This window comes from Zea mays, chromosome 1 (genome assembly GCF_902167145.1).
Source record: "Zea mays cultivar B73 chromosome 1, Zm-B73-REFERENCE-NAM-5.0, whole genome shotgun sequence".
NCBI lineage: Eukaryota > Viridiplantae > Streptophyta > Magnoliopsida > Poales > Poaceae > Zea > Zea mays.
The window spans coordinates 299141470-299164071 of NC_050096.1; the positions used below are offsets into that span (position 1 = coordinate 299141470).

Below are 22602 nucleotides of genomic sequence, written 5' to 3' on the forward strand. Positions count from 1 at the left end.
CATATGTTTTATTTTAGTATATCGTCTTGTTGAGCTTGCATTAATCTTGCCAGTGGCAACTGCAACTGTTGAGAGGACCTTCTCTGCTATGAACATTATCAAGAATGAAAGAACAAATAAAATGGACGATGAATGGATGAATAACAGCATGTTATGCTATATTGAGCGGGATATGTTTGTAGATATTCAAGATGAAAAGATTTTGAAGCATTTTCAAGGCTTAAGAACTCGGAAGATAAATTTACCTCGCAACATCAACTCATGAACGATATGTATTGATTATTGTATTTTTAGAATTCGTATCGACTTATTTTTGGGCTACATATTTCTTGAATTTTTAAATTATATATTACTTCTTGTGTCATATTAAACATCAATTATATATTTTTTGTTTGGTTTAATTTTTTTATAGCCTTAGCTTAGTAGGCCCCCCTCTTAGATCAATCCTGGATCCGCCACTGATCCTAGCACACATTTAATTCGCGTCCGGGTTTGTCCTTTAAATTCGGGTGTGACACTAACCTAACTAACTTAATAATACTAACTAGAGTTACCATATTAGCTTTACTAACTTCACTAAAAACTAACTAATCTAAGTAACTAGTAAAACTAGTTTTATATAGACCCTAACTATCATAAAACATCTTATTTGTGCAAATAACAAAATCATTAGGAAAATTACATGGACTATAAAGATGGGAGTTTGAGGGGTCACCAACCCCACTATGACGTAGGAGAGGACCGCGACGACTGGCGACGAACGACAACAACAATGGTAGTGAGAGAGAGGAAGATGGAGGCTAAGGGGACTGAGAGAGGTAGGAGAGAGAAATGTGGGTTGTTGGCGGTAGCAGCAGTGAATAGCGACGACGACGATGAGAATAACGAGTGGTTGTACACGTGAAGTTGTGAGAAGAGGGAGTGAGGGCTACGTATGACTTAGTATACCCTCTTGCCACCCTAAGTGGCTTGGCGAGCTATGTGATTGTGTCAGCGTAGCTGGTACGACAATAATTGTGTTCATGACAATACTATATGTCGTTGGATTAGCACGTGACTGAATGACTACAAATCTATAATAGCACATCTGCACGACATATAACACAATTAGTTGTGCTAGAGAGATCGGCGAGAAAAATTGCTTAATTTTGAAGATAAATTATCTATGACATTAATTTTAGAAATAGTATTTAAAAGTTTTTTTTTAAAATGTCAAGTTTGTGGGATAGTGGGATGGCAGCAGCAGGACCCCGGCTTCTATCAACTTTCCGGCCACAGCCCACATGTCGCATCCTGGGCCGTAAGATCGGTGTCGTTCCAGAACAATCCGCCTCCGAATCAACGGCGGGCTCTGACAAGCCGCTCGCGCCGTGAGCCGCTTGCCTGCTATAAAGGCCTCCCCTCCGCCAGAGTCCAACCTTTTTTCTCTTTCCTCCTGCCTCCTGCAAGCCACGCGACGCCACACACAGGATAGCAGGGACGGCGGCGCGGAGCTAGGGTTTTGATCCGCCACGCCGGCTAGGCTGCACCATCCCGACGAAGCCATGGAGAGGGAGCTACTGGAGACGTTCGATGCGGCCAAGAAGGCGGCCGACGCTACGGCAGGACAGGGCGACTCGCCGGAGGCTGGCCGCTGCCTCGACGCGCTGCACCGGCTGCGCGACATACGCGTCAACACCGACATCCTCGTCTCCACGCAGGTCAGCGGCCGCCCGCCTCGGTTGGATTGATTGATTGTTTTGATGGCAGATAAATCCACTCTCGTCTTGTCGTTCCCGGCCGATGCGTGCGGCGAAGGCAATCTCATCGTGAGCGATATGTGTATTTTCGCATTGAATTTGGGTCTACTGTAGATATGGCTCGTCGAATAGACGCCCCCCCCCCCCCCCCCCCCCCCCCCCCCCCCCCCCCCCCGAGACGTGAAGAACAGGACCTTCGTTTGGAATTAGATCTAGTGGGTTCCTTTTATATGATATATTCTCCTGTCCTGCACATTTGATGTTTTTGTTAGAGGGCTTCCAGTGTTGGAAATGTTTGTAGGCAGGGGGTAGGTGGCTGGGATTTTTAAAACAGCACAGTTCGTGCCTCCCTGATAGATATGCGTTGTGTTGAGGTTTGCCCCCTGTATTTGCTGAACTCCAATGTGGTCGATAGGGAAATTTCATCACATTTTTGGTATTGGTTTAATCTTTACTAGTGTTCTGCAAACAGTAGTAGTCTAGTGGACTAGTGGTGTTCCAGGCACCAATTTTTGTTCAGTCTGTGATTCAATATCATAATAGTCAGTCCACTGCCTGACATGAACTATGCACAGTGACTTGTATTTGATTCATTCGGCCTACAGGATTCTGATTTGGCTTGGCGGGAAAGAAAGCGAGGCAAACAGTTGTTTTGTCGCTTGCGGATTTTGTGGAATCTAGTTGTAATTACATTAGAAGGATATGCCTGGCGCGGTAGTGAGAAACAAAAAATGCAGGGGGTAAGACTTGCCTCGATTAAGGTCATCGTTTCGACTCCTGTGGGAGCCGCCTTTTTAGTTGTAATTATTTTCAGATAAAAGAAGTTACTCGAATCTAGCTATTTTGTCGTTTGCGGATTTTGTCGGGAAAGCTTGCGGAACACGAATGTTTCAATGTGCCTAATGTGGTTCCCCCTGCATTATTCCAGAGAGAAGTTACTGGAATCTAGCTATTTTACCGTTTGTGGATTTTGTCGGGAAAGCTTGCGGAACACGAATGTTTCAATGTGCCTAATGTGGTTCTTTTTACATTCTAATCTAGGAAGTCAGTTATTCGGTTTAAACTTCTTTATTTGTAGGCAAAGCAATTATTATTACATACCATTCAGTTTTCAACCCCCCCCCCCCCCCACCACACACACACACACAGATCAGTAAGGCATATATGTATTGTGTTAGGTAGAATTCAGTTCATTCTAAATTAAATTCGTAAGTAAAACAAGGTTGCCACATAGTACATATCGGCTTAATACTCAGGTGTTGAACTTTTGTTTTTTCTTTTGGTCTGCTTACTGTTTTTAAGACATTGATATATTGGTTCCAGTTTGGTTTTTATACAGCTTTACAGGTTGCAGTCCTTACATAGTTACATGCTATGCTTTTTGTCAGGTTGGCAAACGTCTTCGACCTCTTACTAAGCACCCTCACTCGGGCATTCAGGCAGTCGCATCAGACCTTTTTGGGTACTGGAAAAAGGTTGTCCTTGAAGAGACAGGAAAGAAAAATGGGAGCTCAGAGAATGAAAAATCAATGGACTCTTCAGGAAAGGTTGAGAAGGTGAGGCCCATGAAGGTTGAAAAGAATTCTGCATCAGCAAGCATGAAGGTTGAGAAAAGAGATGTGGATGATAGGGGTCAGAAGCCTGACAATGTCAAAGTTGAGAAGACCGCTAGTAATGGTTCCAGAACTCAATCTGTGAAGGTAGAAAGGGTATCCAAAGAAGTCAACAGAACTGATGCAAAGAAGCCAGCATCTGTCCCCAATGGTCCCCCAAAGCTTACATCTCTTGTCAAATGCAATGATCCTACCCGAGATAAAATCCGGGAACTCCTTGCTGAAGCCTTTGCAAAGGTTCCCAGAGAGACTAGTAATGATGACCGAGATGAAGTGAGAAACATCTTGGATGAAGTTGATGCATGCGACCCATTCAGAGTTGCTGTGACAGTAGAGTCTGCACTATTTGAGAGGTTTGGGCGTTCCACTGGGGCCCACAAGGCAAAATACAGGTCAATCATGTTCAACCTGAGGGCTGAAAACAACACTGATTTTCGGAGAAGGGTTCTCATTGGTCAAGTGACCCCAGAGAGGCTTCCAGACATATCCCCTGATGAGATGGCTAGTGATGCAAGGAAGCAAGAGAATTTGCAGATCAAGGAGAAGGCTCTGTTTGACTGTGAGCGGGGAGCAGCACCAAAGGCAACAACGGATCAGTTCAAATGTGGCAGATGTGGACAGCGGAAGACAACTTACTATCAGCTGCAGACTCGGAGTGCTGATGAACCAATGACGACATTCGTCACATGTGTGAACTGCAACAATCACTGGAAGTTCTGCTGAATGGCAGCCTGCTAAAATGTTTGTTTAGTTGCGCTGAGCACCCAGCTGTAATTTGTGCTCTGTTAGTTAGCTCTGCGACTCAAAGTTCAACAGGGCAGGCGGAACTCAGTTTTTTTTCCTAAACTAGGAGCCGTTATACTCTTCCTCTGTTAGTCGCTCTTTGTGATTCTGATTCATTCAGATTGTACTACTTGAACGCATAAATGTTGTAAACTTGATCATATCATCACCAGCTGTACCTTAAGTTTTGGATGGCTATGTGGTTCATTGTAAATGTGATTGTTTGGTTGTTTTACAGTTGTGTTCATGTTTGCTACTCTGATGGTGTTTTGCTCTCTTTTTGTTTCCATTGGTTCGGATGGTGATTTATATCAGATGATGCTGTGGTGCCCTGCCCCATTTCTATGCATCATGAAGCTTGATGCTCATGTTTGCTACTCTGCTCTGGGATTGTTTGCTTGCATAAAAAAAAATGTGCTGCGTTAGACTAATCTGCTCTGAGATTATTTGCTTGCACAAAAAATTGCGTTGGGTCGGACTACTCTGCTCTAGGATTGTTTTCTTGCAAAAAAAAAAGTGTTGGGTTGGAACGATAATATACGTAGTCGGAAGAAGTCAGCATCCTCTTCATTTGGTACCGGTTTCTACTATTTTTATATCATGTGTTTGGTTGCCCGTATATGAAGACTCTTCATATGAATTGACTATGGCTCGTCCCGTGTTTGATCCGCTGTATCTAGCCATATTGGCGTGCACGCACCGATACAATCTAGACATATTTGTCTGTACACAGATACGTACAAATAGGCCGTACCTAGTGAAACAGGGCTCATACGAGCTTGGCTACGCACGCCCAGGCATCCAATCACATGGATGGTGTTTTGTCTTTATATATTAGAGCTGTAATAGTCTAAATAACTGGCTTTAATAAAAAACGAACATATGTTAGATACAAACATAATAGAGTAGAAGAGGAGAAAAGAAAGAAAATAGAAATGACAAATCGGATGCTCTGGACGTCTTGGCTATGAGAAAATGCATACATCAGGAAAAGAAATGACAAATCGGATGCTCTGGACGTCTTGGCTATGAGAAAATGCATACATCAGGAAAGTGCATATCCCCGACCGTGGCCAAGACATACTCAATGATCCTGGTACAGGAGACCGACTCCTGCACCCATGATAGAAGCGTCACTACGCTTGGGACCCTATAACGGGAGAGGCTCTAACATCAGGAAATGAAGTCTACGGCTCATGCAAGAGTACTTTTGGCTAAGCCCAGTAAACCACAAGACGTGGCGTATGGAAAAGCTCCGCCCTCGTGTCCCGAGGAATCTAGCAGTATAAGGCTGTCCGCACCGGCGGACTCGAAAGGGTGCGCTACGAACATAGAGCTGTATATGCAGTAAAAGAAATGCTGCAACGATGAACTGCTTCTACTACTGTATGTTTAGGGAGGGAACGAAGAACTCCATTTCCAGCGTCCATGCAACTGCTACTCGATGATCTCTCTCCGTCCTTTCCGTGTGGGATCAGCAGAAGGTTGGTGGATGTGGATAAAATAGTATTAAAAGAAATGATATAATATATGGTAGTAGGTATAGAGTTAAGATATAGAGTAAATATAACTGCGGAAGATTGTAGTATAGAGTAGAGAATCTCGCTGATCAGGATAGAATATTCTTTTTAGGGTAAAAATTTAGGGCTGAATGAGTGTGGACAGCCTAAACCCCCTCCCCTCTGAGCCGCTCACGTCGTAGGGCACCTAGTGGCTAAGAACCGGACGCCCTTATGTCCCAGAGCATCCATCTAGTGGCATAAGACCCAGAGGTCCATCATGTCCTAGAGCATCTAGTAGTATTCAACGGTGTCTTGACTCAGCGTTGTTTGACCGCGATAAAGAGATTGACACGACCAAACATATTAGTTTTAAAAATAAATTTATTCGTTTTAAAAACAAATTGATTCATGGTATTCTTTTTGGAAACAGTTTAAAAATAAAAATAAAAAAACACATGTGAACTGCTAATCTCAGGAAAGGAAGGATTGCCTCCATTCGTGTAAGAGAAGATATCTGGTGCACGTATAAGTTTAATGCACATATTACATATATTAAATTATCATCACTCATCTTATATCTAACGTCTCTAATTATTTGGTATATTTTGCTAAAGACACCCTGACATGGTGGAGTGTAATGGTAGAAGGTGTTATTTATAGATTACAATGGTCAACAGAGACGTTAGATCTAAAATAGATAGTGATAATTTAATATATAAATCATGTGCACTAAACTTTTATGTGTACCAGATATGTTCTCTGCAGACGCATGCTGCCACTACCGGCCACACCGCTAGACAGAAGACGGCTAAAACTACTCGTAACCAGTGATGTCACGCGTTTCCAACACTGCTAAAGTAGTAAACATTTCTTTGGCCATACTCACAAGATCCGCGTCCCCAGGATACAAAAAGAGGGGACAAAGGCAAAGCAAGCCTAATCTGAATTTGGCATGCTCACGTCATCGCAGAACCTCAGCAAATGCGTGAAGTTGAAGAGGGGCTTGGGGCCTACTACCGGTACTGTTGTAGCCTATAGCCAGCTTGTACTTTGGACATTGCTTGGGACAAGACCAGAAGGCCCATTGCCATCAGCAACCTTTGCCAAGGAACGGTATTGCAGCTTCACACTCTCTGCGTTGTCTGAAGTCTTCACAACATACCTGTTATAAGCGAGTAATAATAGATCATGAAAAAAAAAATCAGGTTTACGAGTAGTGACATAGCAATTGTGCTTGTTTCGAGGAAGGCCATGATGAGATTATTCTAACCATCCATTTAAGCACTGCGCTGTCACAACTGCTTGACGTCCCACAAACCGTTCCGGGGTCCTCTTGTTTCCCTGAAAAGATTCAATTCACGCACTAGTTATTGCAGAAAACACAACAGAGTGAATGAAAGCCTTCGCTTAGTTGTCTTGCTTATAAGATACCTTGATTATGACCCTGTCGAAGACAGAAAAAGGAAACTGCACACCTTTACCTCTAGTAGCAAGTTCAGTTCGATTTGGATCATCGTCACCACATTTATCCTCACATAGGGTAGAATGGATTTAAGAACATGCAACAAATATAGCTGCCCGATTTGAAGGGTGACTGATAAGCTGGAAAAGGGCGTATACCAGTTCAAGGCGCTCTCTTCTTCTTTTCAATGACTTTGCTGAGTCTTCTTCACGTTTGAATGCCTGAACTGCAAGGCGAAGAGCTGAAAACATACCCAAAAGACAAACTGATAAACGGAAGCTGCAAAGTGCCAGTTATATGGGTTGCATTGATTCTACCAAAAAAAAACTAAGAAAAGAATCACATATGGGATGGCAGGCAGGCATGAAAGCTACAAAATATCTGGTAAATATGAACTGAATTGGTTTCATTGAGAAAGTTAAAAAAACCACCAACAACTAACCTAGAGAGTTTACACGAAGACATCCAATACATGTATTGTCGTCAGGATGCAACACCACGTTATCAAGGTACCGAAGAAAATCAGAAAGAGAGGAGTGTAGGCCTAAGATCACTGCAATAGAGAGCTAACACACCAGTATACAAATGCACGATGTAGAGAGGTTCGGACTGCGTGAGCGTAATACCATATGTCCTCTATGCGGTGGATGATTAGATGCAAGTGCTGACAGGACTTACACAGACAATGACTGAGCTGAGTGAGAACTGGGAACAATCTATGAATTCTATTGTCTACCCTGGTGTCTCTAGTCACCAGTCATCCCGGTGTGTGTGAACTGAGATCCAATGATCTCGAGAGCGAGATCGAAAGCCTGATTATAGATGCTAGCCCTAGCTGCCAGATCCATTTATATGATGCTCTACACCTCCTTTTATAGCTCAAGAGAGGAGAGAGTTACATTTATGCATAGACGACAGTCGGCAGGCCCCGTCTAGCAGAGGCCAACTACTCATATCTTGTCATAGTTGTTGTGCCGTATGGTGCATGCTTCTGATGCACCACTGTGGTAAGTGTGACATGCCACAGTGGCAGGTATGGGTGGTCACGTCGTTGAGTACGACGTAGTTGATAGTCATCGTAGCCACACGCGTTGCATAGTGCTCGCAGGTATGCCTACGGCCTCAGCCATGACTACAATAACACCTTTTGATTGCAAGGTCGCCTCCTACAATATGAAGGACGAGAGTTTTATCTCAAACACACGTGTGCCAAGCGACAGGCCTGCTTGGGAATGCGCGTGGTCCTGGGGCCATTGTGCCCTGAGGGCATCTTGGGAGAGCTAGGAGGCTACTGAGTAAAGCCCACGACTTGTAGGGCCCTAGGACTTGGCCGACATTGGAAACATGATGTGATTGTCACAGGCACGCAGTATATCCGGAATAATAGCGTCTCAGTACAGTTTCTCAATGGAAATGGGAGCCCCTGGTGGCTTACTTGTGTTTATGGACCCCAGGGAAATAATGATAAAATCCTATTCCTGCAGGAGCTCAGAAATCTGAGGGGGCTGTGTCTTGGACCATGGATGATTGCTGGTGATTTTAATTTGATCTATAAAGCTGAAGATAAGAATACCCCACACTTCAACCGAGGTATGATGGAAAGATTTCGCAATCTGATCAACGACCTTGCTCTGAGTGAGCTCCCTTTGATTGGTAGAAAATTCACATGGTCCAATCAGCAGGCTAATCCTACCTTAGTGAAGTTGGATAGGGTCTTATGTACCTTGGATTGGGAGGAGATGTTTCCGAATTCTCTGCTTCAAAGTCTGGCCTCCAATGACTCTGATCATTGTCCCCTTCTTTTGGGTCTGAGGGATAACATTTCGGGTAGGCGCAGGTTTCATTTTGAATCTTTTTGGCCCAAGATTGAGGGATTTTTGGATGTGGTTTCGTTGGCATGGCATTCTGTCCCAGTTTCGAATTGTCCTTTTTCCACTTTGAATCTTAAGTTGAAGGCTGCTGCTATAGGGCTGCATGATTGGAGTGCTAAAAAAGTTGGAAATATTTCGTCCACTTTGGCTCTGGCCCGAGTATTGTTGCATCACTTGGAAATTGCCCAAGATTCTCGCTTGTTGTCTCCAGCTGAGTTGTGGTTTAAAGTAAATCTTAAGAAGCATTCTCTGGCCCTTGCTTCCCTTCAAAGGACTATTGCTAGGTTGAGGTCCAGAATTGGGTGGCTGCGTGAGGGGGACGCCAACACTAAACTGTTTCATATGCACTCCAGATTTCGAAAGAAGAAAAATTTTGTCACAAAATTGGTGTCCAATGGTGCAGTCCTCTCTAGTCATGATGACAAGGCCAATCTGGTTGATGATTTTTATGGCAGGTTACTGGGGCTCTGCAGTGATAGAGAGCATACTATATCCTTGGAAAATTTGGGGATTCCAAACTTTGATCTGTCAGCCTTGGATGCCCCATTCTCAGAAAAGGAAGTGTGGGATACAATCTGCCTTATTCCCTTAGACAAGGCTCCTGGTCCGGATGGTTTCACGGGGAGATTTTATAAAGTTTGCTGGGATATTATCAAAGTTGATGTTATGGCTGCGTTTTCGGCTGTTGGATGCAGGAGATTCATTAATTTTCATGTTCTAAACACTGTATATATCACCCTCATCCCAAAGTTTGAAGGGGCTGATCAAGTAAAGGATTTCAGACCTATAAGTTTAGTTCACAGCTTCGCAAAACTGCTCACTAAACTCCTTGCTAATCGTCTGGCGGGTAGATTACACACTATGGTGTCTCCTAATCAAAGTGCCTTTATTAAAGGTCGCTTCATTCAGGATAATTTTATGTTAGTGCAACAGACTACTCGCTTTCTTCATCAACATAAGCTTTCTCGAATCCTCCTGAAGTTAGATATCTCAAAGGCGTTTGATTCAGTTGCTTGGCCTTTCCTCCTTGAGGTTCTGCAACATTTGGGTTTTGGTCAGATATTGAGGGACATTATTAGTGGTTTGCTATGGACCTCTTCATCCCAGGTGCTACTTAACGGACTGCCTGGACAGACTATTATTCACCGACGTGGTCTTCGACAAGGCGATCCTTTGTCACCTTTTCTGTTCATCTTGGTCATGGATATTTTGGTATTCCTATTTAACCGAGCTGAACAGGTTGGGTGGCTGCAGCCTATCGCCCCACGGATTTTGCAGCACCGGATTTCGTTATACGCTGATGATGTGGTGATATTTCTTCGTCCGACTGCTTTGGATATCAATATTACTTTGGATATTCTTCACCTCTTTGGAGAGGCTTCCGGCTTATGTACTAATGTCCAGAAGAGCAGCGTTTATCCTATTAGATGTGACGATCAAGACCTTGTTGTGCTTCATAACTTGCTACCTTGCGAGGTGGCTGATTTTCCTTGTCGGTACTTGGGTCTACCGCTAGCTATTAAAAAGGTCACTAGAGATCAGATTCAGCCCATCATTGATAAGATTGCAAATAAACTTGCTGGTTGGAAGGCTGATTTATTGACTAAATCTGGTCGTAAAATCCACGTCCAGTATGTTCTCACAGGGATGGTCATTTATCTTGCTATGGTTGTGGATCTTCCAGCTTGGGCGCTCAAAGCTATTGACAAGATTCGCCGTGGGTTTCTATGGACAGGGAGGAAAGATGCAAGAGGTGGACATTGTCATGTGGCCTGGGGGACTGTCTGCAGGCCTATTGAGCTGGGTGGCCTTGGTATTTCGAGCTTAAAAGAGCTTGCTTGGTCACTTAGAATGCGTTGGTTATGGTTGGCAAAAACTGACCCAACTCGCCCTTGGACTTCTATTCCCATCCAAGTTCCTAAGAAAGTAAAAGATTTCTTCTCAATGGCTATGCAAACTGATATTGGTAATGGTGCTTCTACGTTTTTCTGGACAGATAGGTGGCTGTCGGGACATAGAATTGCAGATTTGGCTCCACGGTTATTTAGAACTATTTCTAAGCAAAGGGCTAATCGGAGAACAGTATTGGACGCTCTTTCCAATCACAGCTGGATTTCGGATATTCAGGGGGGTCTTTCAGTGGGTGTTATCAACGAGTACCTCCTCCTATGGGATTTATTAGATTTGGTTCAGCTAAGACCTCATGTGGATGACAAGCATTTCTTTCGCCTTGCTGCCAATGGAAAATATTCTTCCAAGGAAGCTTATAGGGGTTTCTTTATTGGGTCAATTGAGTTTGAGCCTTTTCATATAATATGGAAGACTTGGGCTCCTCCGAAATCTAAGTTTTTCATGTGGTTGGTCGCTCACAAGAGGGTGTGGACAGCTGATAGGTTGCAAAGAAGAGGTATGGATCATCCGGAGAGATGTCCATTATGTGATCAGGATCAGGAAACCTTAAATCATATGTTGCTGGGCTGCGTTTTTGCTAGAGAATTTTGGTTCAAGCTGCTTCTTCTTGTTAATCTACAGCACTTGGCCCATCAGTCCTGTGAAGGGGTTTTTATGGATTGGTGGCAAGATCTGAGCACCAAGATTCCTGGGATTGCAAGAAATGGTCTTAATTCTCTTGTCATTCTTGGTGTTTGGACCCTTTGGAAGCATCGCAATGGCTGCGTTTTTGACAATAAGAGTCCTAGTGTTGCTGTTGCTATTAAAAGTGTTGGTTTGGAGATTGATCTTTGGGTTATGGCTGGTGCAAAGAAGCTGTCCTTGCTTACTGCCCCCATCCCAGGTCTCCCTATTAGCTAGATAGTTGTAGTGCTGTTTTGGTAGCAGTGTTTTTGCCATGGATGGTTTCATTTATGCTTGTTATTGGCCGCCGTAGGGCAGCCTTTTTTGTACCATGTATCTTGGGGTCCTTTTGGACCTTTATCTCCTTCTTAATATATTTTCGCGCAGCTCTCTTGCGCTTTCGAGAAAAAAAAAATAGGACTTGGCCTCCGTGGCAAAGGACCAAAGGATACCAGGCTAGCACCAAGCTAGACCCACATTGGGTCTATCTTCTGATGATGGAGTCTTGGAGGGTGTTTTGCCACCATTCAGGGCTGATTTGGTGACCCGGGATCCCGGGAGGATTGGAGGGGATTGAGGGAGAAATTAGTTTCTTTCCCCCTCAATCCCCTCCAATCCTCCCGGGATCCCCTTGTCACCAAATCAACCCTCAGGGCTAGTTTGGAAGCCACAAAACCGGTGGGGATTGAATGGGCTAAAATCCACCTCTTATTTAAAATTAAATAAGGAGGTGATTTTAGCCCCTACAATCCTCTCCAGATTTTGGACTCCCAAACTAGCTCTCAGGGGTATGCCTGACCTTGGACGGAGTAGCCCCTAGGCCTACCATAGGCCCAAGGAGGTCCCACAAATGCCTAATAGAATGGGTCTGTCATGCGCATGGGAGATAATGTGCACTTCAATCACCTTGACTAGCAACATAGCACCAAACCGTAGTCATGTCCAAGGTTCACCAAACCGGATCCCTAGCAAAAACCGGTCGGGACCGATAACCGATTAATTGCGATAAATCGGTAGAAACCGATCGAATTCAAAATCAACCCAGTTTTTTAATTCAAACGGCTCGAGACCGATTAATCGACCGAAAAGACCGATTAATCGGTTACTTACCTGATAAACCGGCAGCAAAGGTGCAGAAATCGAACCACTTTTTTGGCAAATAAAGCACATTGAGGTCCCATAATTTGAACAAAAGATGACCCCAAATGTTATCACAAATCCAATAACAACATTTAGCAGTTCAAATACATTACATGCCACTGTTTCATAGTTCAAATACCTTGCTCACGCCTCAACTGCGTCTTGTACTTTGCCCAAGCCGTAGTCGTAGTGTATAGTGTTTATTAGATGCCTATAGTCGTAGACTCGTAGTGTATAGTGTACTAGTCCTTGTATTATATATTTGTATTTATTTTGAATCTCACAGACTAATGATTGATCATTGATATATTCTATATATGGTTCTAAAGTCAGAATTCTTGTCCCAAACTCTTATCTTGCCTTGGCACCAAGAAATTACAGGGCCAAGGTAAGGATTTTTGGATGGAGTCTTGGAAATATTTAGAATTTTTTTAGCATGTCATAGAGGTGAATTAGTATCCTAATATATCTATTACATATCAAATCTTATTTATTGTGCCAGTGATCGTTCCACCTACCGAGAAAAGCTTTTTAAAACTATAATTAAAAAACTATTTAAGATCAACAATATATAAAGATGAGAGAGGCCTCCATGTTAGCTTTCGCTCAGGGCCCCAAAAATGCTAGGACCAGTCCTGCTCATCGGTTGCGGAGTCACTTCACCAACCGTCGCTCCCCTTCCAGTGTTTCTTGAAAGGTGTTGCTTCAAACGTGTAGCACCACCCCCTTCCACTCTTTCTTGCAATAATTACACTTGAATCCAGGATATATATTGTCCCCGTGTTCCTAAATCAGATCGATGCGATTCGACATCCATGAAAATAGCAATAATATTAACTACTATTACAAGTAGCAGCACCAATGCTAAAAAGATTTGAAGTTAAAAAGAAAAAAATCTCCAAAACTTAGCTATTAGAGCACCCTTTGTTTATCTTTATCTAGGACGGATTAATCGGCCAGCAGGGGCGGCTAATCGGTCAAATCGCCCGATTTATCTCTTTTTTATTTTTCCAAAAAATGTTTGATTTTTAGTTTGAAATCCATTACGCGTTTTCAAATTTAGATTACTTTAGAGGTCATGCTATGCCACGAGTAGGGGATGGCAGGACAGTTTTCTGCGGCAGGATGTTTGAAACAATATCTCTCCCAAGTTTTCTTTCCCTTGCCGTTTTTCTTTTGCCAGGAAAAAGATTGCTCTATTCTAGATTTTCTAGACAACATGAGCCTGGAACATAACTTCCATACTCATCTCTCTTCCCTCGGGCGGCTCAAGAATATCAAGCTTTCCATGAGCTTGTTAGTAATCTTCAGAATTCTAGAGCTGGCAAAGACATATGGTTCTATCCTTGGGGCAACTCTAACTTCAGCTCATCCAAGTTCTATAACCTTACTTTCCAGTCAATTCAGCCACCAGCAGCTTTCAATTGGATATGACAGTCCAAGGTTTGTAAGAAGTTCAAGATCTTTGTGTGGTTGGTTTTCAAAGACAGAATTAACTCAAAGAACATCCTCAGAAGGCAGTAACTTTGACTGCATTCTTTGTGATCTGAATTGTGAAGAGACAACTTATCACCTGTTGTTTGACTGTACATTTAGTACATAATGTTGGAATTATGTGGGTATACAATGGAATCATGATCTTGACTTCTTATCGATGATTGAGGCTGCTAAGGGTGCCTTTGGTCTCAGCTTCTTCATGGATATTTTGGCCCCGGTGGTTTGGTGTATATGGAAGCAGTGGAATGATTTAATTTTCAGGAATAAGGCTCCCACTTTTTCTTCTTGGCAATGCTGCTTCAACGATATGTTGAAGCTGCAAACGCTGAGATTTAATGCCTCTCTTAAGTCTAGAGTGTTGTCTTGGCTAAATTCTCGATAGCTTTCCTTTCTTCTTCTCTTTTTCTCTCTCTTTTATCCTTGTCTCCCTATGTACTTTTTTAAGATTAAATAAAAGCGTGTTGTAGGGGTTTCCCCTACAGCCTTTCCCCATCAAAAAAAAATTTGGTTTCATTTTAGTGGAAAGTCTTAAAATAGTCCATAGTATTTACAGAAAAATTGGCATCAATTTTTTTCAAAATTTACAAAATATCTCAAATTCAAATAGATAAATCGGTGATACAGCCTTACCGGCCGCCACCGATTACCGATTTATCGGCCAGTTAGCCGGATTAATCTAACGGTTTCGTGAACCTTGGCTACCACCAAGCCAAGCCTGTTGTGGGTTTCTCTTCTACTGATAGAGTCTCGAAGGACATTTTGCCACCGTTCGGGGGTATGTATTCCCCTGGATGCTGACATGTTGACATGCATATAGTTTCTTGTGTTGGTAGGAAGAACGTAGATGTGATAGCAGGCAGGCATTAGTCTTGATAAATAATCTCAATCTGTGGAGAATATTTAAGGTATACATATATTGTTAATCTCTGATCCTCAACTATCAAAAGGTAAAAACAGTTGGTGCCATAGCTAAAGAGATTCATATGGAGAATACCTAGTATGAAATTTACCAAATAATAAGTATGAACAACCAAGTTAGTTGACACAATAGGTGAACCACTGTTGTGCAAGCAGGTCTTATGTGCAAGTGTGCAAGTGAGCCTCATGTACCTTTAGATCATGATCCAACTGTAGATGCAATTGTAGTTTGTCAGGTTTTTTATAAAGCTTCATGGGCTAGTGGTGAGAAGGTTTAAGTGTTAAATGTAACCTACGGTTAGATCATGATCTAAAGCTCCATAAGGCTCGCTTGCACATAAGATTTGCTTGCACAACAGCCGTTCCCCACAATAGAATGGACCGTAACATATCTTAGTTGACACTTCAGTTTAGATCCATACCCAAGTTTGGTCGAATGGCGGCCTCAGTAATTGGCATGCCACACTTACCACAAGCTTTCTGCACACAAGGAATAGAGACTGTTACATATCACTTCCATATTCACTTGAAATTTCATAAAACCATTGTGTAAGCACTGATTGTTCGGGTTTCCACTTTCTAGGTCTATCCAGTAAAGTTAATTCTTGCAAACTGAAACTTGCATGATGTGTGTAATACATTAAGGAAACGAATTAATGACGAAAACATTGCTACAATATCATTTGTACCCCTTTATGAAACTTCAAATTAAATGAACAGAAAGACATCGTGTTGGAAGCTTTGTATCATGCAAGCTCTTGAAATGCATTGTTATTAGTCTAAATAAGAAGAGATATGCATTGCATTATTGGGTACAAGCCAAATAAGAAGTTAATAAAAATACAGCCATAAGAAAAAGCACTCAAATGTCAAAATCAAAGCCACAACCAACAAACTGTGATTTGTTGAATATAGCAAACTTGGGCGAAGAAAATCTTAACAGTTATCGCTAACAAACCCACAAAAGTAGGTACAACCAGGATACAGAGTTTCTAGGGCCAAATGTTGGAACAGTATCAGGGGAGTGAAGGTTCCTTTGACATACCATTCTGTAGACATGTTGCATTCCACTACTTCCATATGAATGGCCACATGATAAAATCAATGCATCATCCATGAGAACACCTCTGCAACATGCCAGGAGATAAACGAAATCAGATTTTTGGGGAAAAACTTTTTAGTTGAAGTAATATTTCTATGCCGCAAGGAAATCTGATTTGCTTATGAGTTATGGCAAAATGCAGTGCTAAAAATGACTAATGATCATTTAAGGATACTATCCAGGACATTGCCCCTGAGGTGGTGGGTATGGTTGGCCGCAAGGCGTATTCTTCCAGAACGGTGGCACAGGCTCTGGATAATTGGCATTGGGTCAGTGATATTCGTGGTGCTCTTTCCTTGAGTGGGTTACAACAATATCTGTTGTTATGGGATACTTTGGGGGAAGTTAGGCTCTCTCATGATGCTGATAGACATGTTTGGATGCACTCTTCTTCTGGGATGTTCTCCTCAAAGTCTTGCTATAAGGTTTTTTCATGGGTTCAATTTCGTTTGAGCCATGGAAACGTTTGTGGAAATCCTGGGCTCCCCCAAAATGCAAGTTCTTCCTCTGGCTGGCGATAAGGAATAAGTGTTGGACTGCTGATAGACTAAGGATGAGAGGGCTGCAACACCCGGTTGTTTGTGTTCTTTGTGACCAAGAGCAGGAAACAGTGCAACATCTTCTGTGTACTTGCAGTTTTGCCAGGCAATTTTGGCATGCTATTCTTGTTCCCTTGTGTCTTGGGGATCTCATTCCTGTTGTTGATGAAATCTCATTTGCTGATTGGTGGAGGAAGGCGCTTAAGAAGGTGCCCAAAATCAGAAAGAAAGGCTTCAACAGCCTCATTATTTTGGGGTCTTGGTGCCTATGTTTTTTGGGGTCTTGGTGCCCAAAATCAGAAAGAAAGGCTTCAACAGAAAGAAACCCTTCCCTGTGTTTTGTTAAAAGCTTATTTCTGAATGAGTTAAGTTGTTGGGAGAGGGCTGGGGCTAAGCAGCTAGCAAGTTTTGGTCTTCCTGCTATTATGAGTAGGGTCTAGATTGTGGTCAAGTGTTCTGTTTGCCCTACGGGCATTGTACTTTGGTCCTCTTGGACCTTTTCCTCTCTTAATATAATGACGTGCAGTCCTCCTGCGCGTTCGAGAAAAAAAAGGCTGGAGGCAAAAACTGGCATATCAAACAAATGATCGCACACTAACTTGTCCCAGAATACTTGTCCCATGAGCATGGTTCAACCACTATAAATTATCATCATTTATCAGTAAATAGTACAATCACACAATGCGGTAGACTGGTACTCGGTCCATTCACTTTTATAAGGCATACACACATACCATGATTCAAACTTCAATTTTTTAACCAAAAAATTGGCTAATAATGTTTAATTATTATAATACAAACTTGATATAGTTAGATTTGTAATTAAGAGTACTATGATAGGGATGGCAACGGGCACATTTTACCCGTGTGCCCATGGGTAAAAACCCTATAGGGTGTGGGTTTGGGTGTGAGTTTGTACCTACGAGTACGGGTGGTTTGATTTGCAACCCGACTGGTTTTTTCTCGTGGGTATGAAAATGTTGTACCCATGCCTACAAACCCGCGTACCCACAGTGGATATATATATATGTGTGTGTGTGTACATATTTGTATATGTATTTATATGTGTATAAACATATGTATATATAGATGATATATATAATATGAGTATATTTATGTGCCCGTGGGTATACCCGCAGGTTTGTGGTACCCGTGGATAGCGGTATGGATAGCATATTGTACCTGTCGCAGGTAACGGGCACGGGTGTGGGTTTGATATTAAACCCACAGCCACAGGTGCAAGTTTCTAAAACCTCTACCGCGGGTTTCAAACCCGTTGCCATCCATCCAATTAATCTAAGTTTATAAACATAAAGAATATAATATAAACTAAGTAAATGGTCAAAGTTTGTTTTAGAAGACCGTGCCATGTCAAGTTGTTCCTTATAAAAGAAAAAAGAGGGAGTAGTATATATTTGATATTATCACTGTGGAAGTCTCAAATATATACTACCACCGTTCTCGAATATTTGTCGCCCGCTAGTTCATTTTTGAATTAAACCGCGACAAATAAAAAAGAATAGAGGGAGTAATATTCTGTGGCTACACTACATTGTGGATCAAGAATAAGAAACGGGCATGTTATATTATATCTACTACAAATAACTAAATTCTCAAGAAAACAGCAATCATGTTGGGGTACCCACGTTAAAGGATCAGAGAGGTGTGCTCTCAACAGGTCCCAATAGCTGGATGCAGGACCCCCGTCTCTTCTTCCAACAACTCCATGCCCATTCTCCACTCTCACATCTCTGGGGATGGTACCAGGTTCATCCCCTCCTGGTGATGGACGCCCAATCTCGATTCCATGGTTACATAAATGCCATTGCTGCCCCTCTTGGATTGACCTCACTCCATTTCCCCCATTTATCTCCATACGTCCAATACCTGGTGTACGATCAGCAAACAGCGATGGTCACTTTCATCCAGATACAGAAACACCTAAAATCCCAACTGGGAGATAGAGGAAATTCCACAACTCAGAGTCCACCATGAACGTGGCTTATCATGGATGCGCACGAGTTATATTTGACCATTCCAGGCCTGCGAGGCTTCAAGCAGTAGAATCCAATCTACCGGTAAGAGATGAATGAAGACCTGAAAGCCTCTGCGCAAACCCTTGGTTCACCTGGAGCGGAGAAGGCGCGTCGCCGCGGCGAGCCGAGAGCCCCTCCGTCGGACAGCTCGGCATCATCCTCTTCGGCGCTGCCGTCGTCCATGCTTCCCTCGTCTTCTTCGACCTCATCGTCGCCGTCGGAGGTGGAGGGCGGGTGATAGTGCTGCGACAGGAAGGGACCGGCGCCGCGGGAGGGGAAGTGCGCCGCAGCGGGGAAGGGGAAGGGCAAAGGCAAGGGTGTCCCTCTCGAGGAGGAGGCCCCGCTGTTAGCCCCCGCAGGAGAAGCCATGGTGGCGCGGCTGCCGGAGCCGCGAAGAGGGTGGGGTGGTGCTGTTTGCTGGACTCGGTGGGGATCGAGACTATGGCCGTGCAAAACAGTAAGCGCTAGTTTTGGAAAGAAACGGAGAAGATCGAGGGATCTTATATAGTGTAAAATAAAAAAATATTTTATGTTTGTAGTTTAAAATACAAGATAAGATAGAAAATCTATTAGAAATAGCTTTATAAGTATACGCTCCTTTTGCGTCTGCAGATCCTAAAATACGGATTCTTAGGGACAGCAACTGATCCATGTTTCTCTTCGTCGGAAAGATAAGTTCAGTTAGAGAATCAGACTTTTGCATGATTAGTTTAGTATTGTAATTACGTCTGTTTTCTGGACTTGGATCTCCTACCTCCTGAGCCGATTGTTCATTCTTTAGTGAAAAGTAAGAAGAGGCGCCCAGGGAAAAGGATCAAGTTCTGGAGATCGGATTGACGAGGAGAGTATTTATTAAATAGGAAAACTCTCTTCTTGTTTGCGTATATCTATAGCTGTTGGACTGATACCCTCGACAGTCTTTCGAAATTTTATTCTCTAAATTATCATTTGGACATTGGTTTGTATTAGAACCATTTTCTATATCTTTTTAATCTCCAACGGATTTTCTATATATTGTTTATACTTTAGAGAGTTATTCATGTGTTTTTATGTTTGGCTGGTGAAAACTTAGGAATATAAGATAGCTATATTTGAATAATCATTTAGATAAGTTGTTGGAGGGTATTTTTATATAAATACCTATTCATATTAAATTAAAGAAAACATTTAGATAAGTTATTTTACTTATTATTTAGATTAAAAATATTTTAAAATTATTAAAATTATAAAATAAATTATAGCTCCATACTGGAGCTGAACCTTAATCATCCTAAACACTCCCTAACTAAGAAAAATCTAGAGAGTCTCTTGAAGTCGCTATCCCCTCCAATTCTTTTGCTCTTAAACTAGCTCCGAGGTCATGTTCGTTTTGCAAAGTCATGGTGACTTTCGTTTTGTGTCAAATCTCGTGTATCGCTACAGTTTTATATATAACATATGGCGCGCGAATAGGGAGGGAGACGACGCATGATGAAACTTTTGCTTTATACATACTAGTACAATGCTCATGCATTGCAACGGAACACAAGAATAAATATCACACTTTATCTTATAGTAAAAAACAAAGAAATGTATGAGTTGAAAAAGAGCATGTACCCCTTTTTTATTGCTCATTCGGTCGCTTGTCCTCCTTTAGCTAGTAAGGTGATACTATATGAGAGCGATGTGTTGCGTGCGACTTCCTCTCGTGTTGGGCTTGAGTGGTCATGGCATATGTGTGGTTAATGACATGCTAATAAAGGGTTTGGATGGTTTTTACAGTCAATCTATGGGGTAACGACCCGCTACTAGGGAGAGGATAATAAACCTACGCGCTTCGTGAAATTGGTGCTTTATAGTAGTGGCGACTAGCATATAGCTCGTGCTAATAATACGATCCCGCGGGAAGAGGCCGACGGTGATGACGGTGGTGCGAACGACGGCAACGTGAGAGAGGGGGAGGGAGGGTGGCGACACGTGGGAGGGCAGGGGAGAGCCGAATTTTGCAATTTAGACCTTTTTTCAAAAAAATCATGTTTGGCACCTTGGACGACTTAATGTGGTTTTGGATCATTTGCTCGGTGCCATAGGTCATGGCGCCGAGGTAACACGGCTCGATGCCATAGCCTATAACGCCGAGATGTCTGATGTGCTGGACTCCTACTGCTACGCTGACGCATATGTGACGTAGCTCGGCGTCATGATTCATGGAACCGAGCTTCCGTCTCCATTCGTACTAAAACCAGCTACGTTAGTTTGCTTTATGTAGGTCATGTAAGGACGACACAGAATGGCACACAGGGGTCGCCATGGCAATTTAATGTGTGTGTATATATACAAATAAACTTTGGTCATGGCCTATAGAAATTGGAGTCGTGTCATGCCATGTATTATATGGTATTTGTTGTGGTCTCAGAAACTTTGGGACAATAGATTAGTGTTCGGTAGGGATGCAAACGCAGACTCACTCCGAATGGTGGATCACGGGGACCCGAGCAAGAAGCTGAGACACTAGGGTTATACTGGTTCCGGCTTTCGCTCTAGTACAGCGTAGTGCTGATCGTAGTATTTTTTGAGACGTGTCACAACAGGTGTGCTTGTGTCTTTAGAGAAAAGAGGGTTTGCCCTTTTATAGTTCAAGGGTTGGACCTTACAGCGGAGTTCTACGGGAGAGATAGTTTGGCTCCTCCAAATTATCGTGCGTGCCCTCTGTAGGGTCGTGTGTAGCCGTACTTCTGGTATGGCATATCGTCTCGCTCGTTCATCATATGGTCTCCTTGTAGGATCTAGGACACTAGCTAGAGGGAAGTGAATAGACGGTTTTAACTAAAATCAAAGACACTAGGGAAATTTAATCAATACAATAAGAGATATACATTTCCTAGCTATGATACGCAAACCAATATGATGAACAATTATGGCAATACTATAAATGATAGAGAATACACAAATTACTAACTACTTGCAAAGTAATAAGTAAATAGTGAGAATGACACCGAGAATTATCCCGTGGTATCGGTGATTTGCCGATCACCCCTTATCCACGTTGAGGTGGAATTCAAGCTCTCACTTTCTCCTCTATCACGACACAGCTTGATCTTTGAGCCAAGTGGTCCGCCCACAGACAACGAGGCTAGGGGGTCGGCACAGTGCCCCTCGATCTGGCGTTCTTCTGCACTTTCCCCTTGTTGTAGCCAAAAGAGGTCGTCATAGGGTTGCGCGATGCACCATACGTGTGTCACTATATGCCAAGGGGAAGGGGCCGATGAAGGGATCCACTGCAGGTAGTCTCAACATGGTCGGTGAGCCAAGTAGTAGCGGTATTGAAAGTCGCCTAGAGGGGGGTGAATAGGCAAATATGAAATTTATAAACTTTAAGCACAACTACAAGCCGGGGTTAGCGTTAGAAATAAAGTCGAGTCCGAAAGAGAGGGCGAAAACAAATCACAAGCAAATGAAAGCGGATGATACAGTGATTTGTTTTACCGAGGTTCGGTTCTTGCAAACCTACTCCCCGTTGAGGTGGTCACAAAGACCGGGTCTCTTTCAACCCTTTCCCTCTCTCAAACGGTCACCTAGACCGAGTGAGCTTTTCTCCTTAATCAACGGGTCACTTAGACCCCTTACAAGGACCATCACAACTTGGTGTCTCTTGTTTGATTACAAGTTGCTTGAGAACAAGAATGGAGGAAGAAGAAAAGCGATCCAAGCGACAAGAACTCAAATGAACGCAAATGTCTCTCTCTCACAAGCCACTAAGTCTTTGGAATGAGATTGGGACTTGGAGAGGATTTTATCTTTTGTTTTGTGTCTTGGAGTGAAGTATAGAGCTCTTGTATTGAATGCA

The 22602-nt window shown here is 42.8% G+C and overlaps 2 protein-coding genes across 4 annotated transcripts; one reads left to right on the top strand and one right to left on the bottom strand.

Moving 5' to 3' along the window:
• Positions 1–1444: 1444 nt before the first annotated feature.
• LOC100274429 (uncharacterized) lies at positions 1445–4390 on the top strand. Its single transcript, NM_001148788.1, has 2 exons — positions 1445–1700; positions 3128–4390. Exons 1-2 carry the CDS (start codon positions 1545–1547, stop codon positions 4073–4075), a joined length of 1104 nt encoding a protein of 367 aa, NP_001142260.1. The 5' UTR covers positions 1445–1544; the 3' UTR covers positions 4076–4390.
• A 1929-nt stretch (positions 4391–6319) lies between these two features.
• Positions 6320–19255, bottom strand: LOC100276216 (uncharacterized). 3 transcript variants are annotated; one of them, XM_008671980.4, is made up of 8 exons: positions 18869–19255; positions 18387–18627; positions 16145–16226; positions 15522–15579; positions 7258–7340; positions 7069–7081; positions 6908–6978; positions 6320–6799 (listed from the first exon to the last, which is right to left on the bottom strand). In XM_008671980.4, exons 1-8 carry the CDS (start codon positions 19143–19145, stop codon positions 6728–6730), a joined length of 897 nt encoding a protein of 298 aa, XP_008670202.1. In that variant the 5' UTR covers positions 19146–19255; the 3' UTR covers positions 6320–6727. The 3 variants fall into 3 exon arrangements, with proteins under 3 accessions (XP_008670202.1, XP_008670196.1, NP_001352890.1); XM_008671974.4 differs by having other exon boundaries at positions 7069–7167; positions 18838–19254; NM_001365961.1 differs by having other exon boundaries at positions 6327–6799; positions 7069–7167; positions 18869–19238.
• Positions 19256–22602: the final 3347 nt, after the last annotated feature.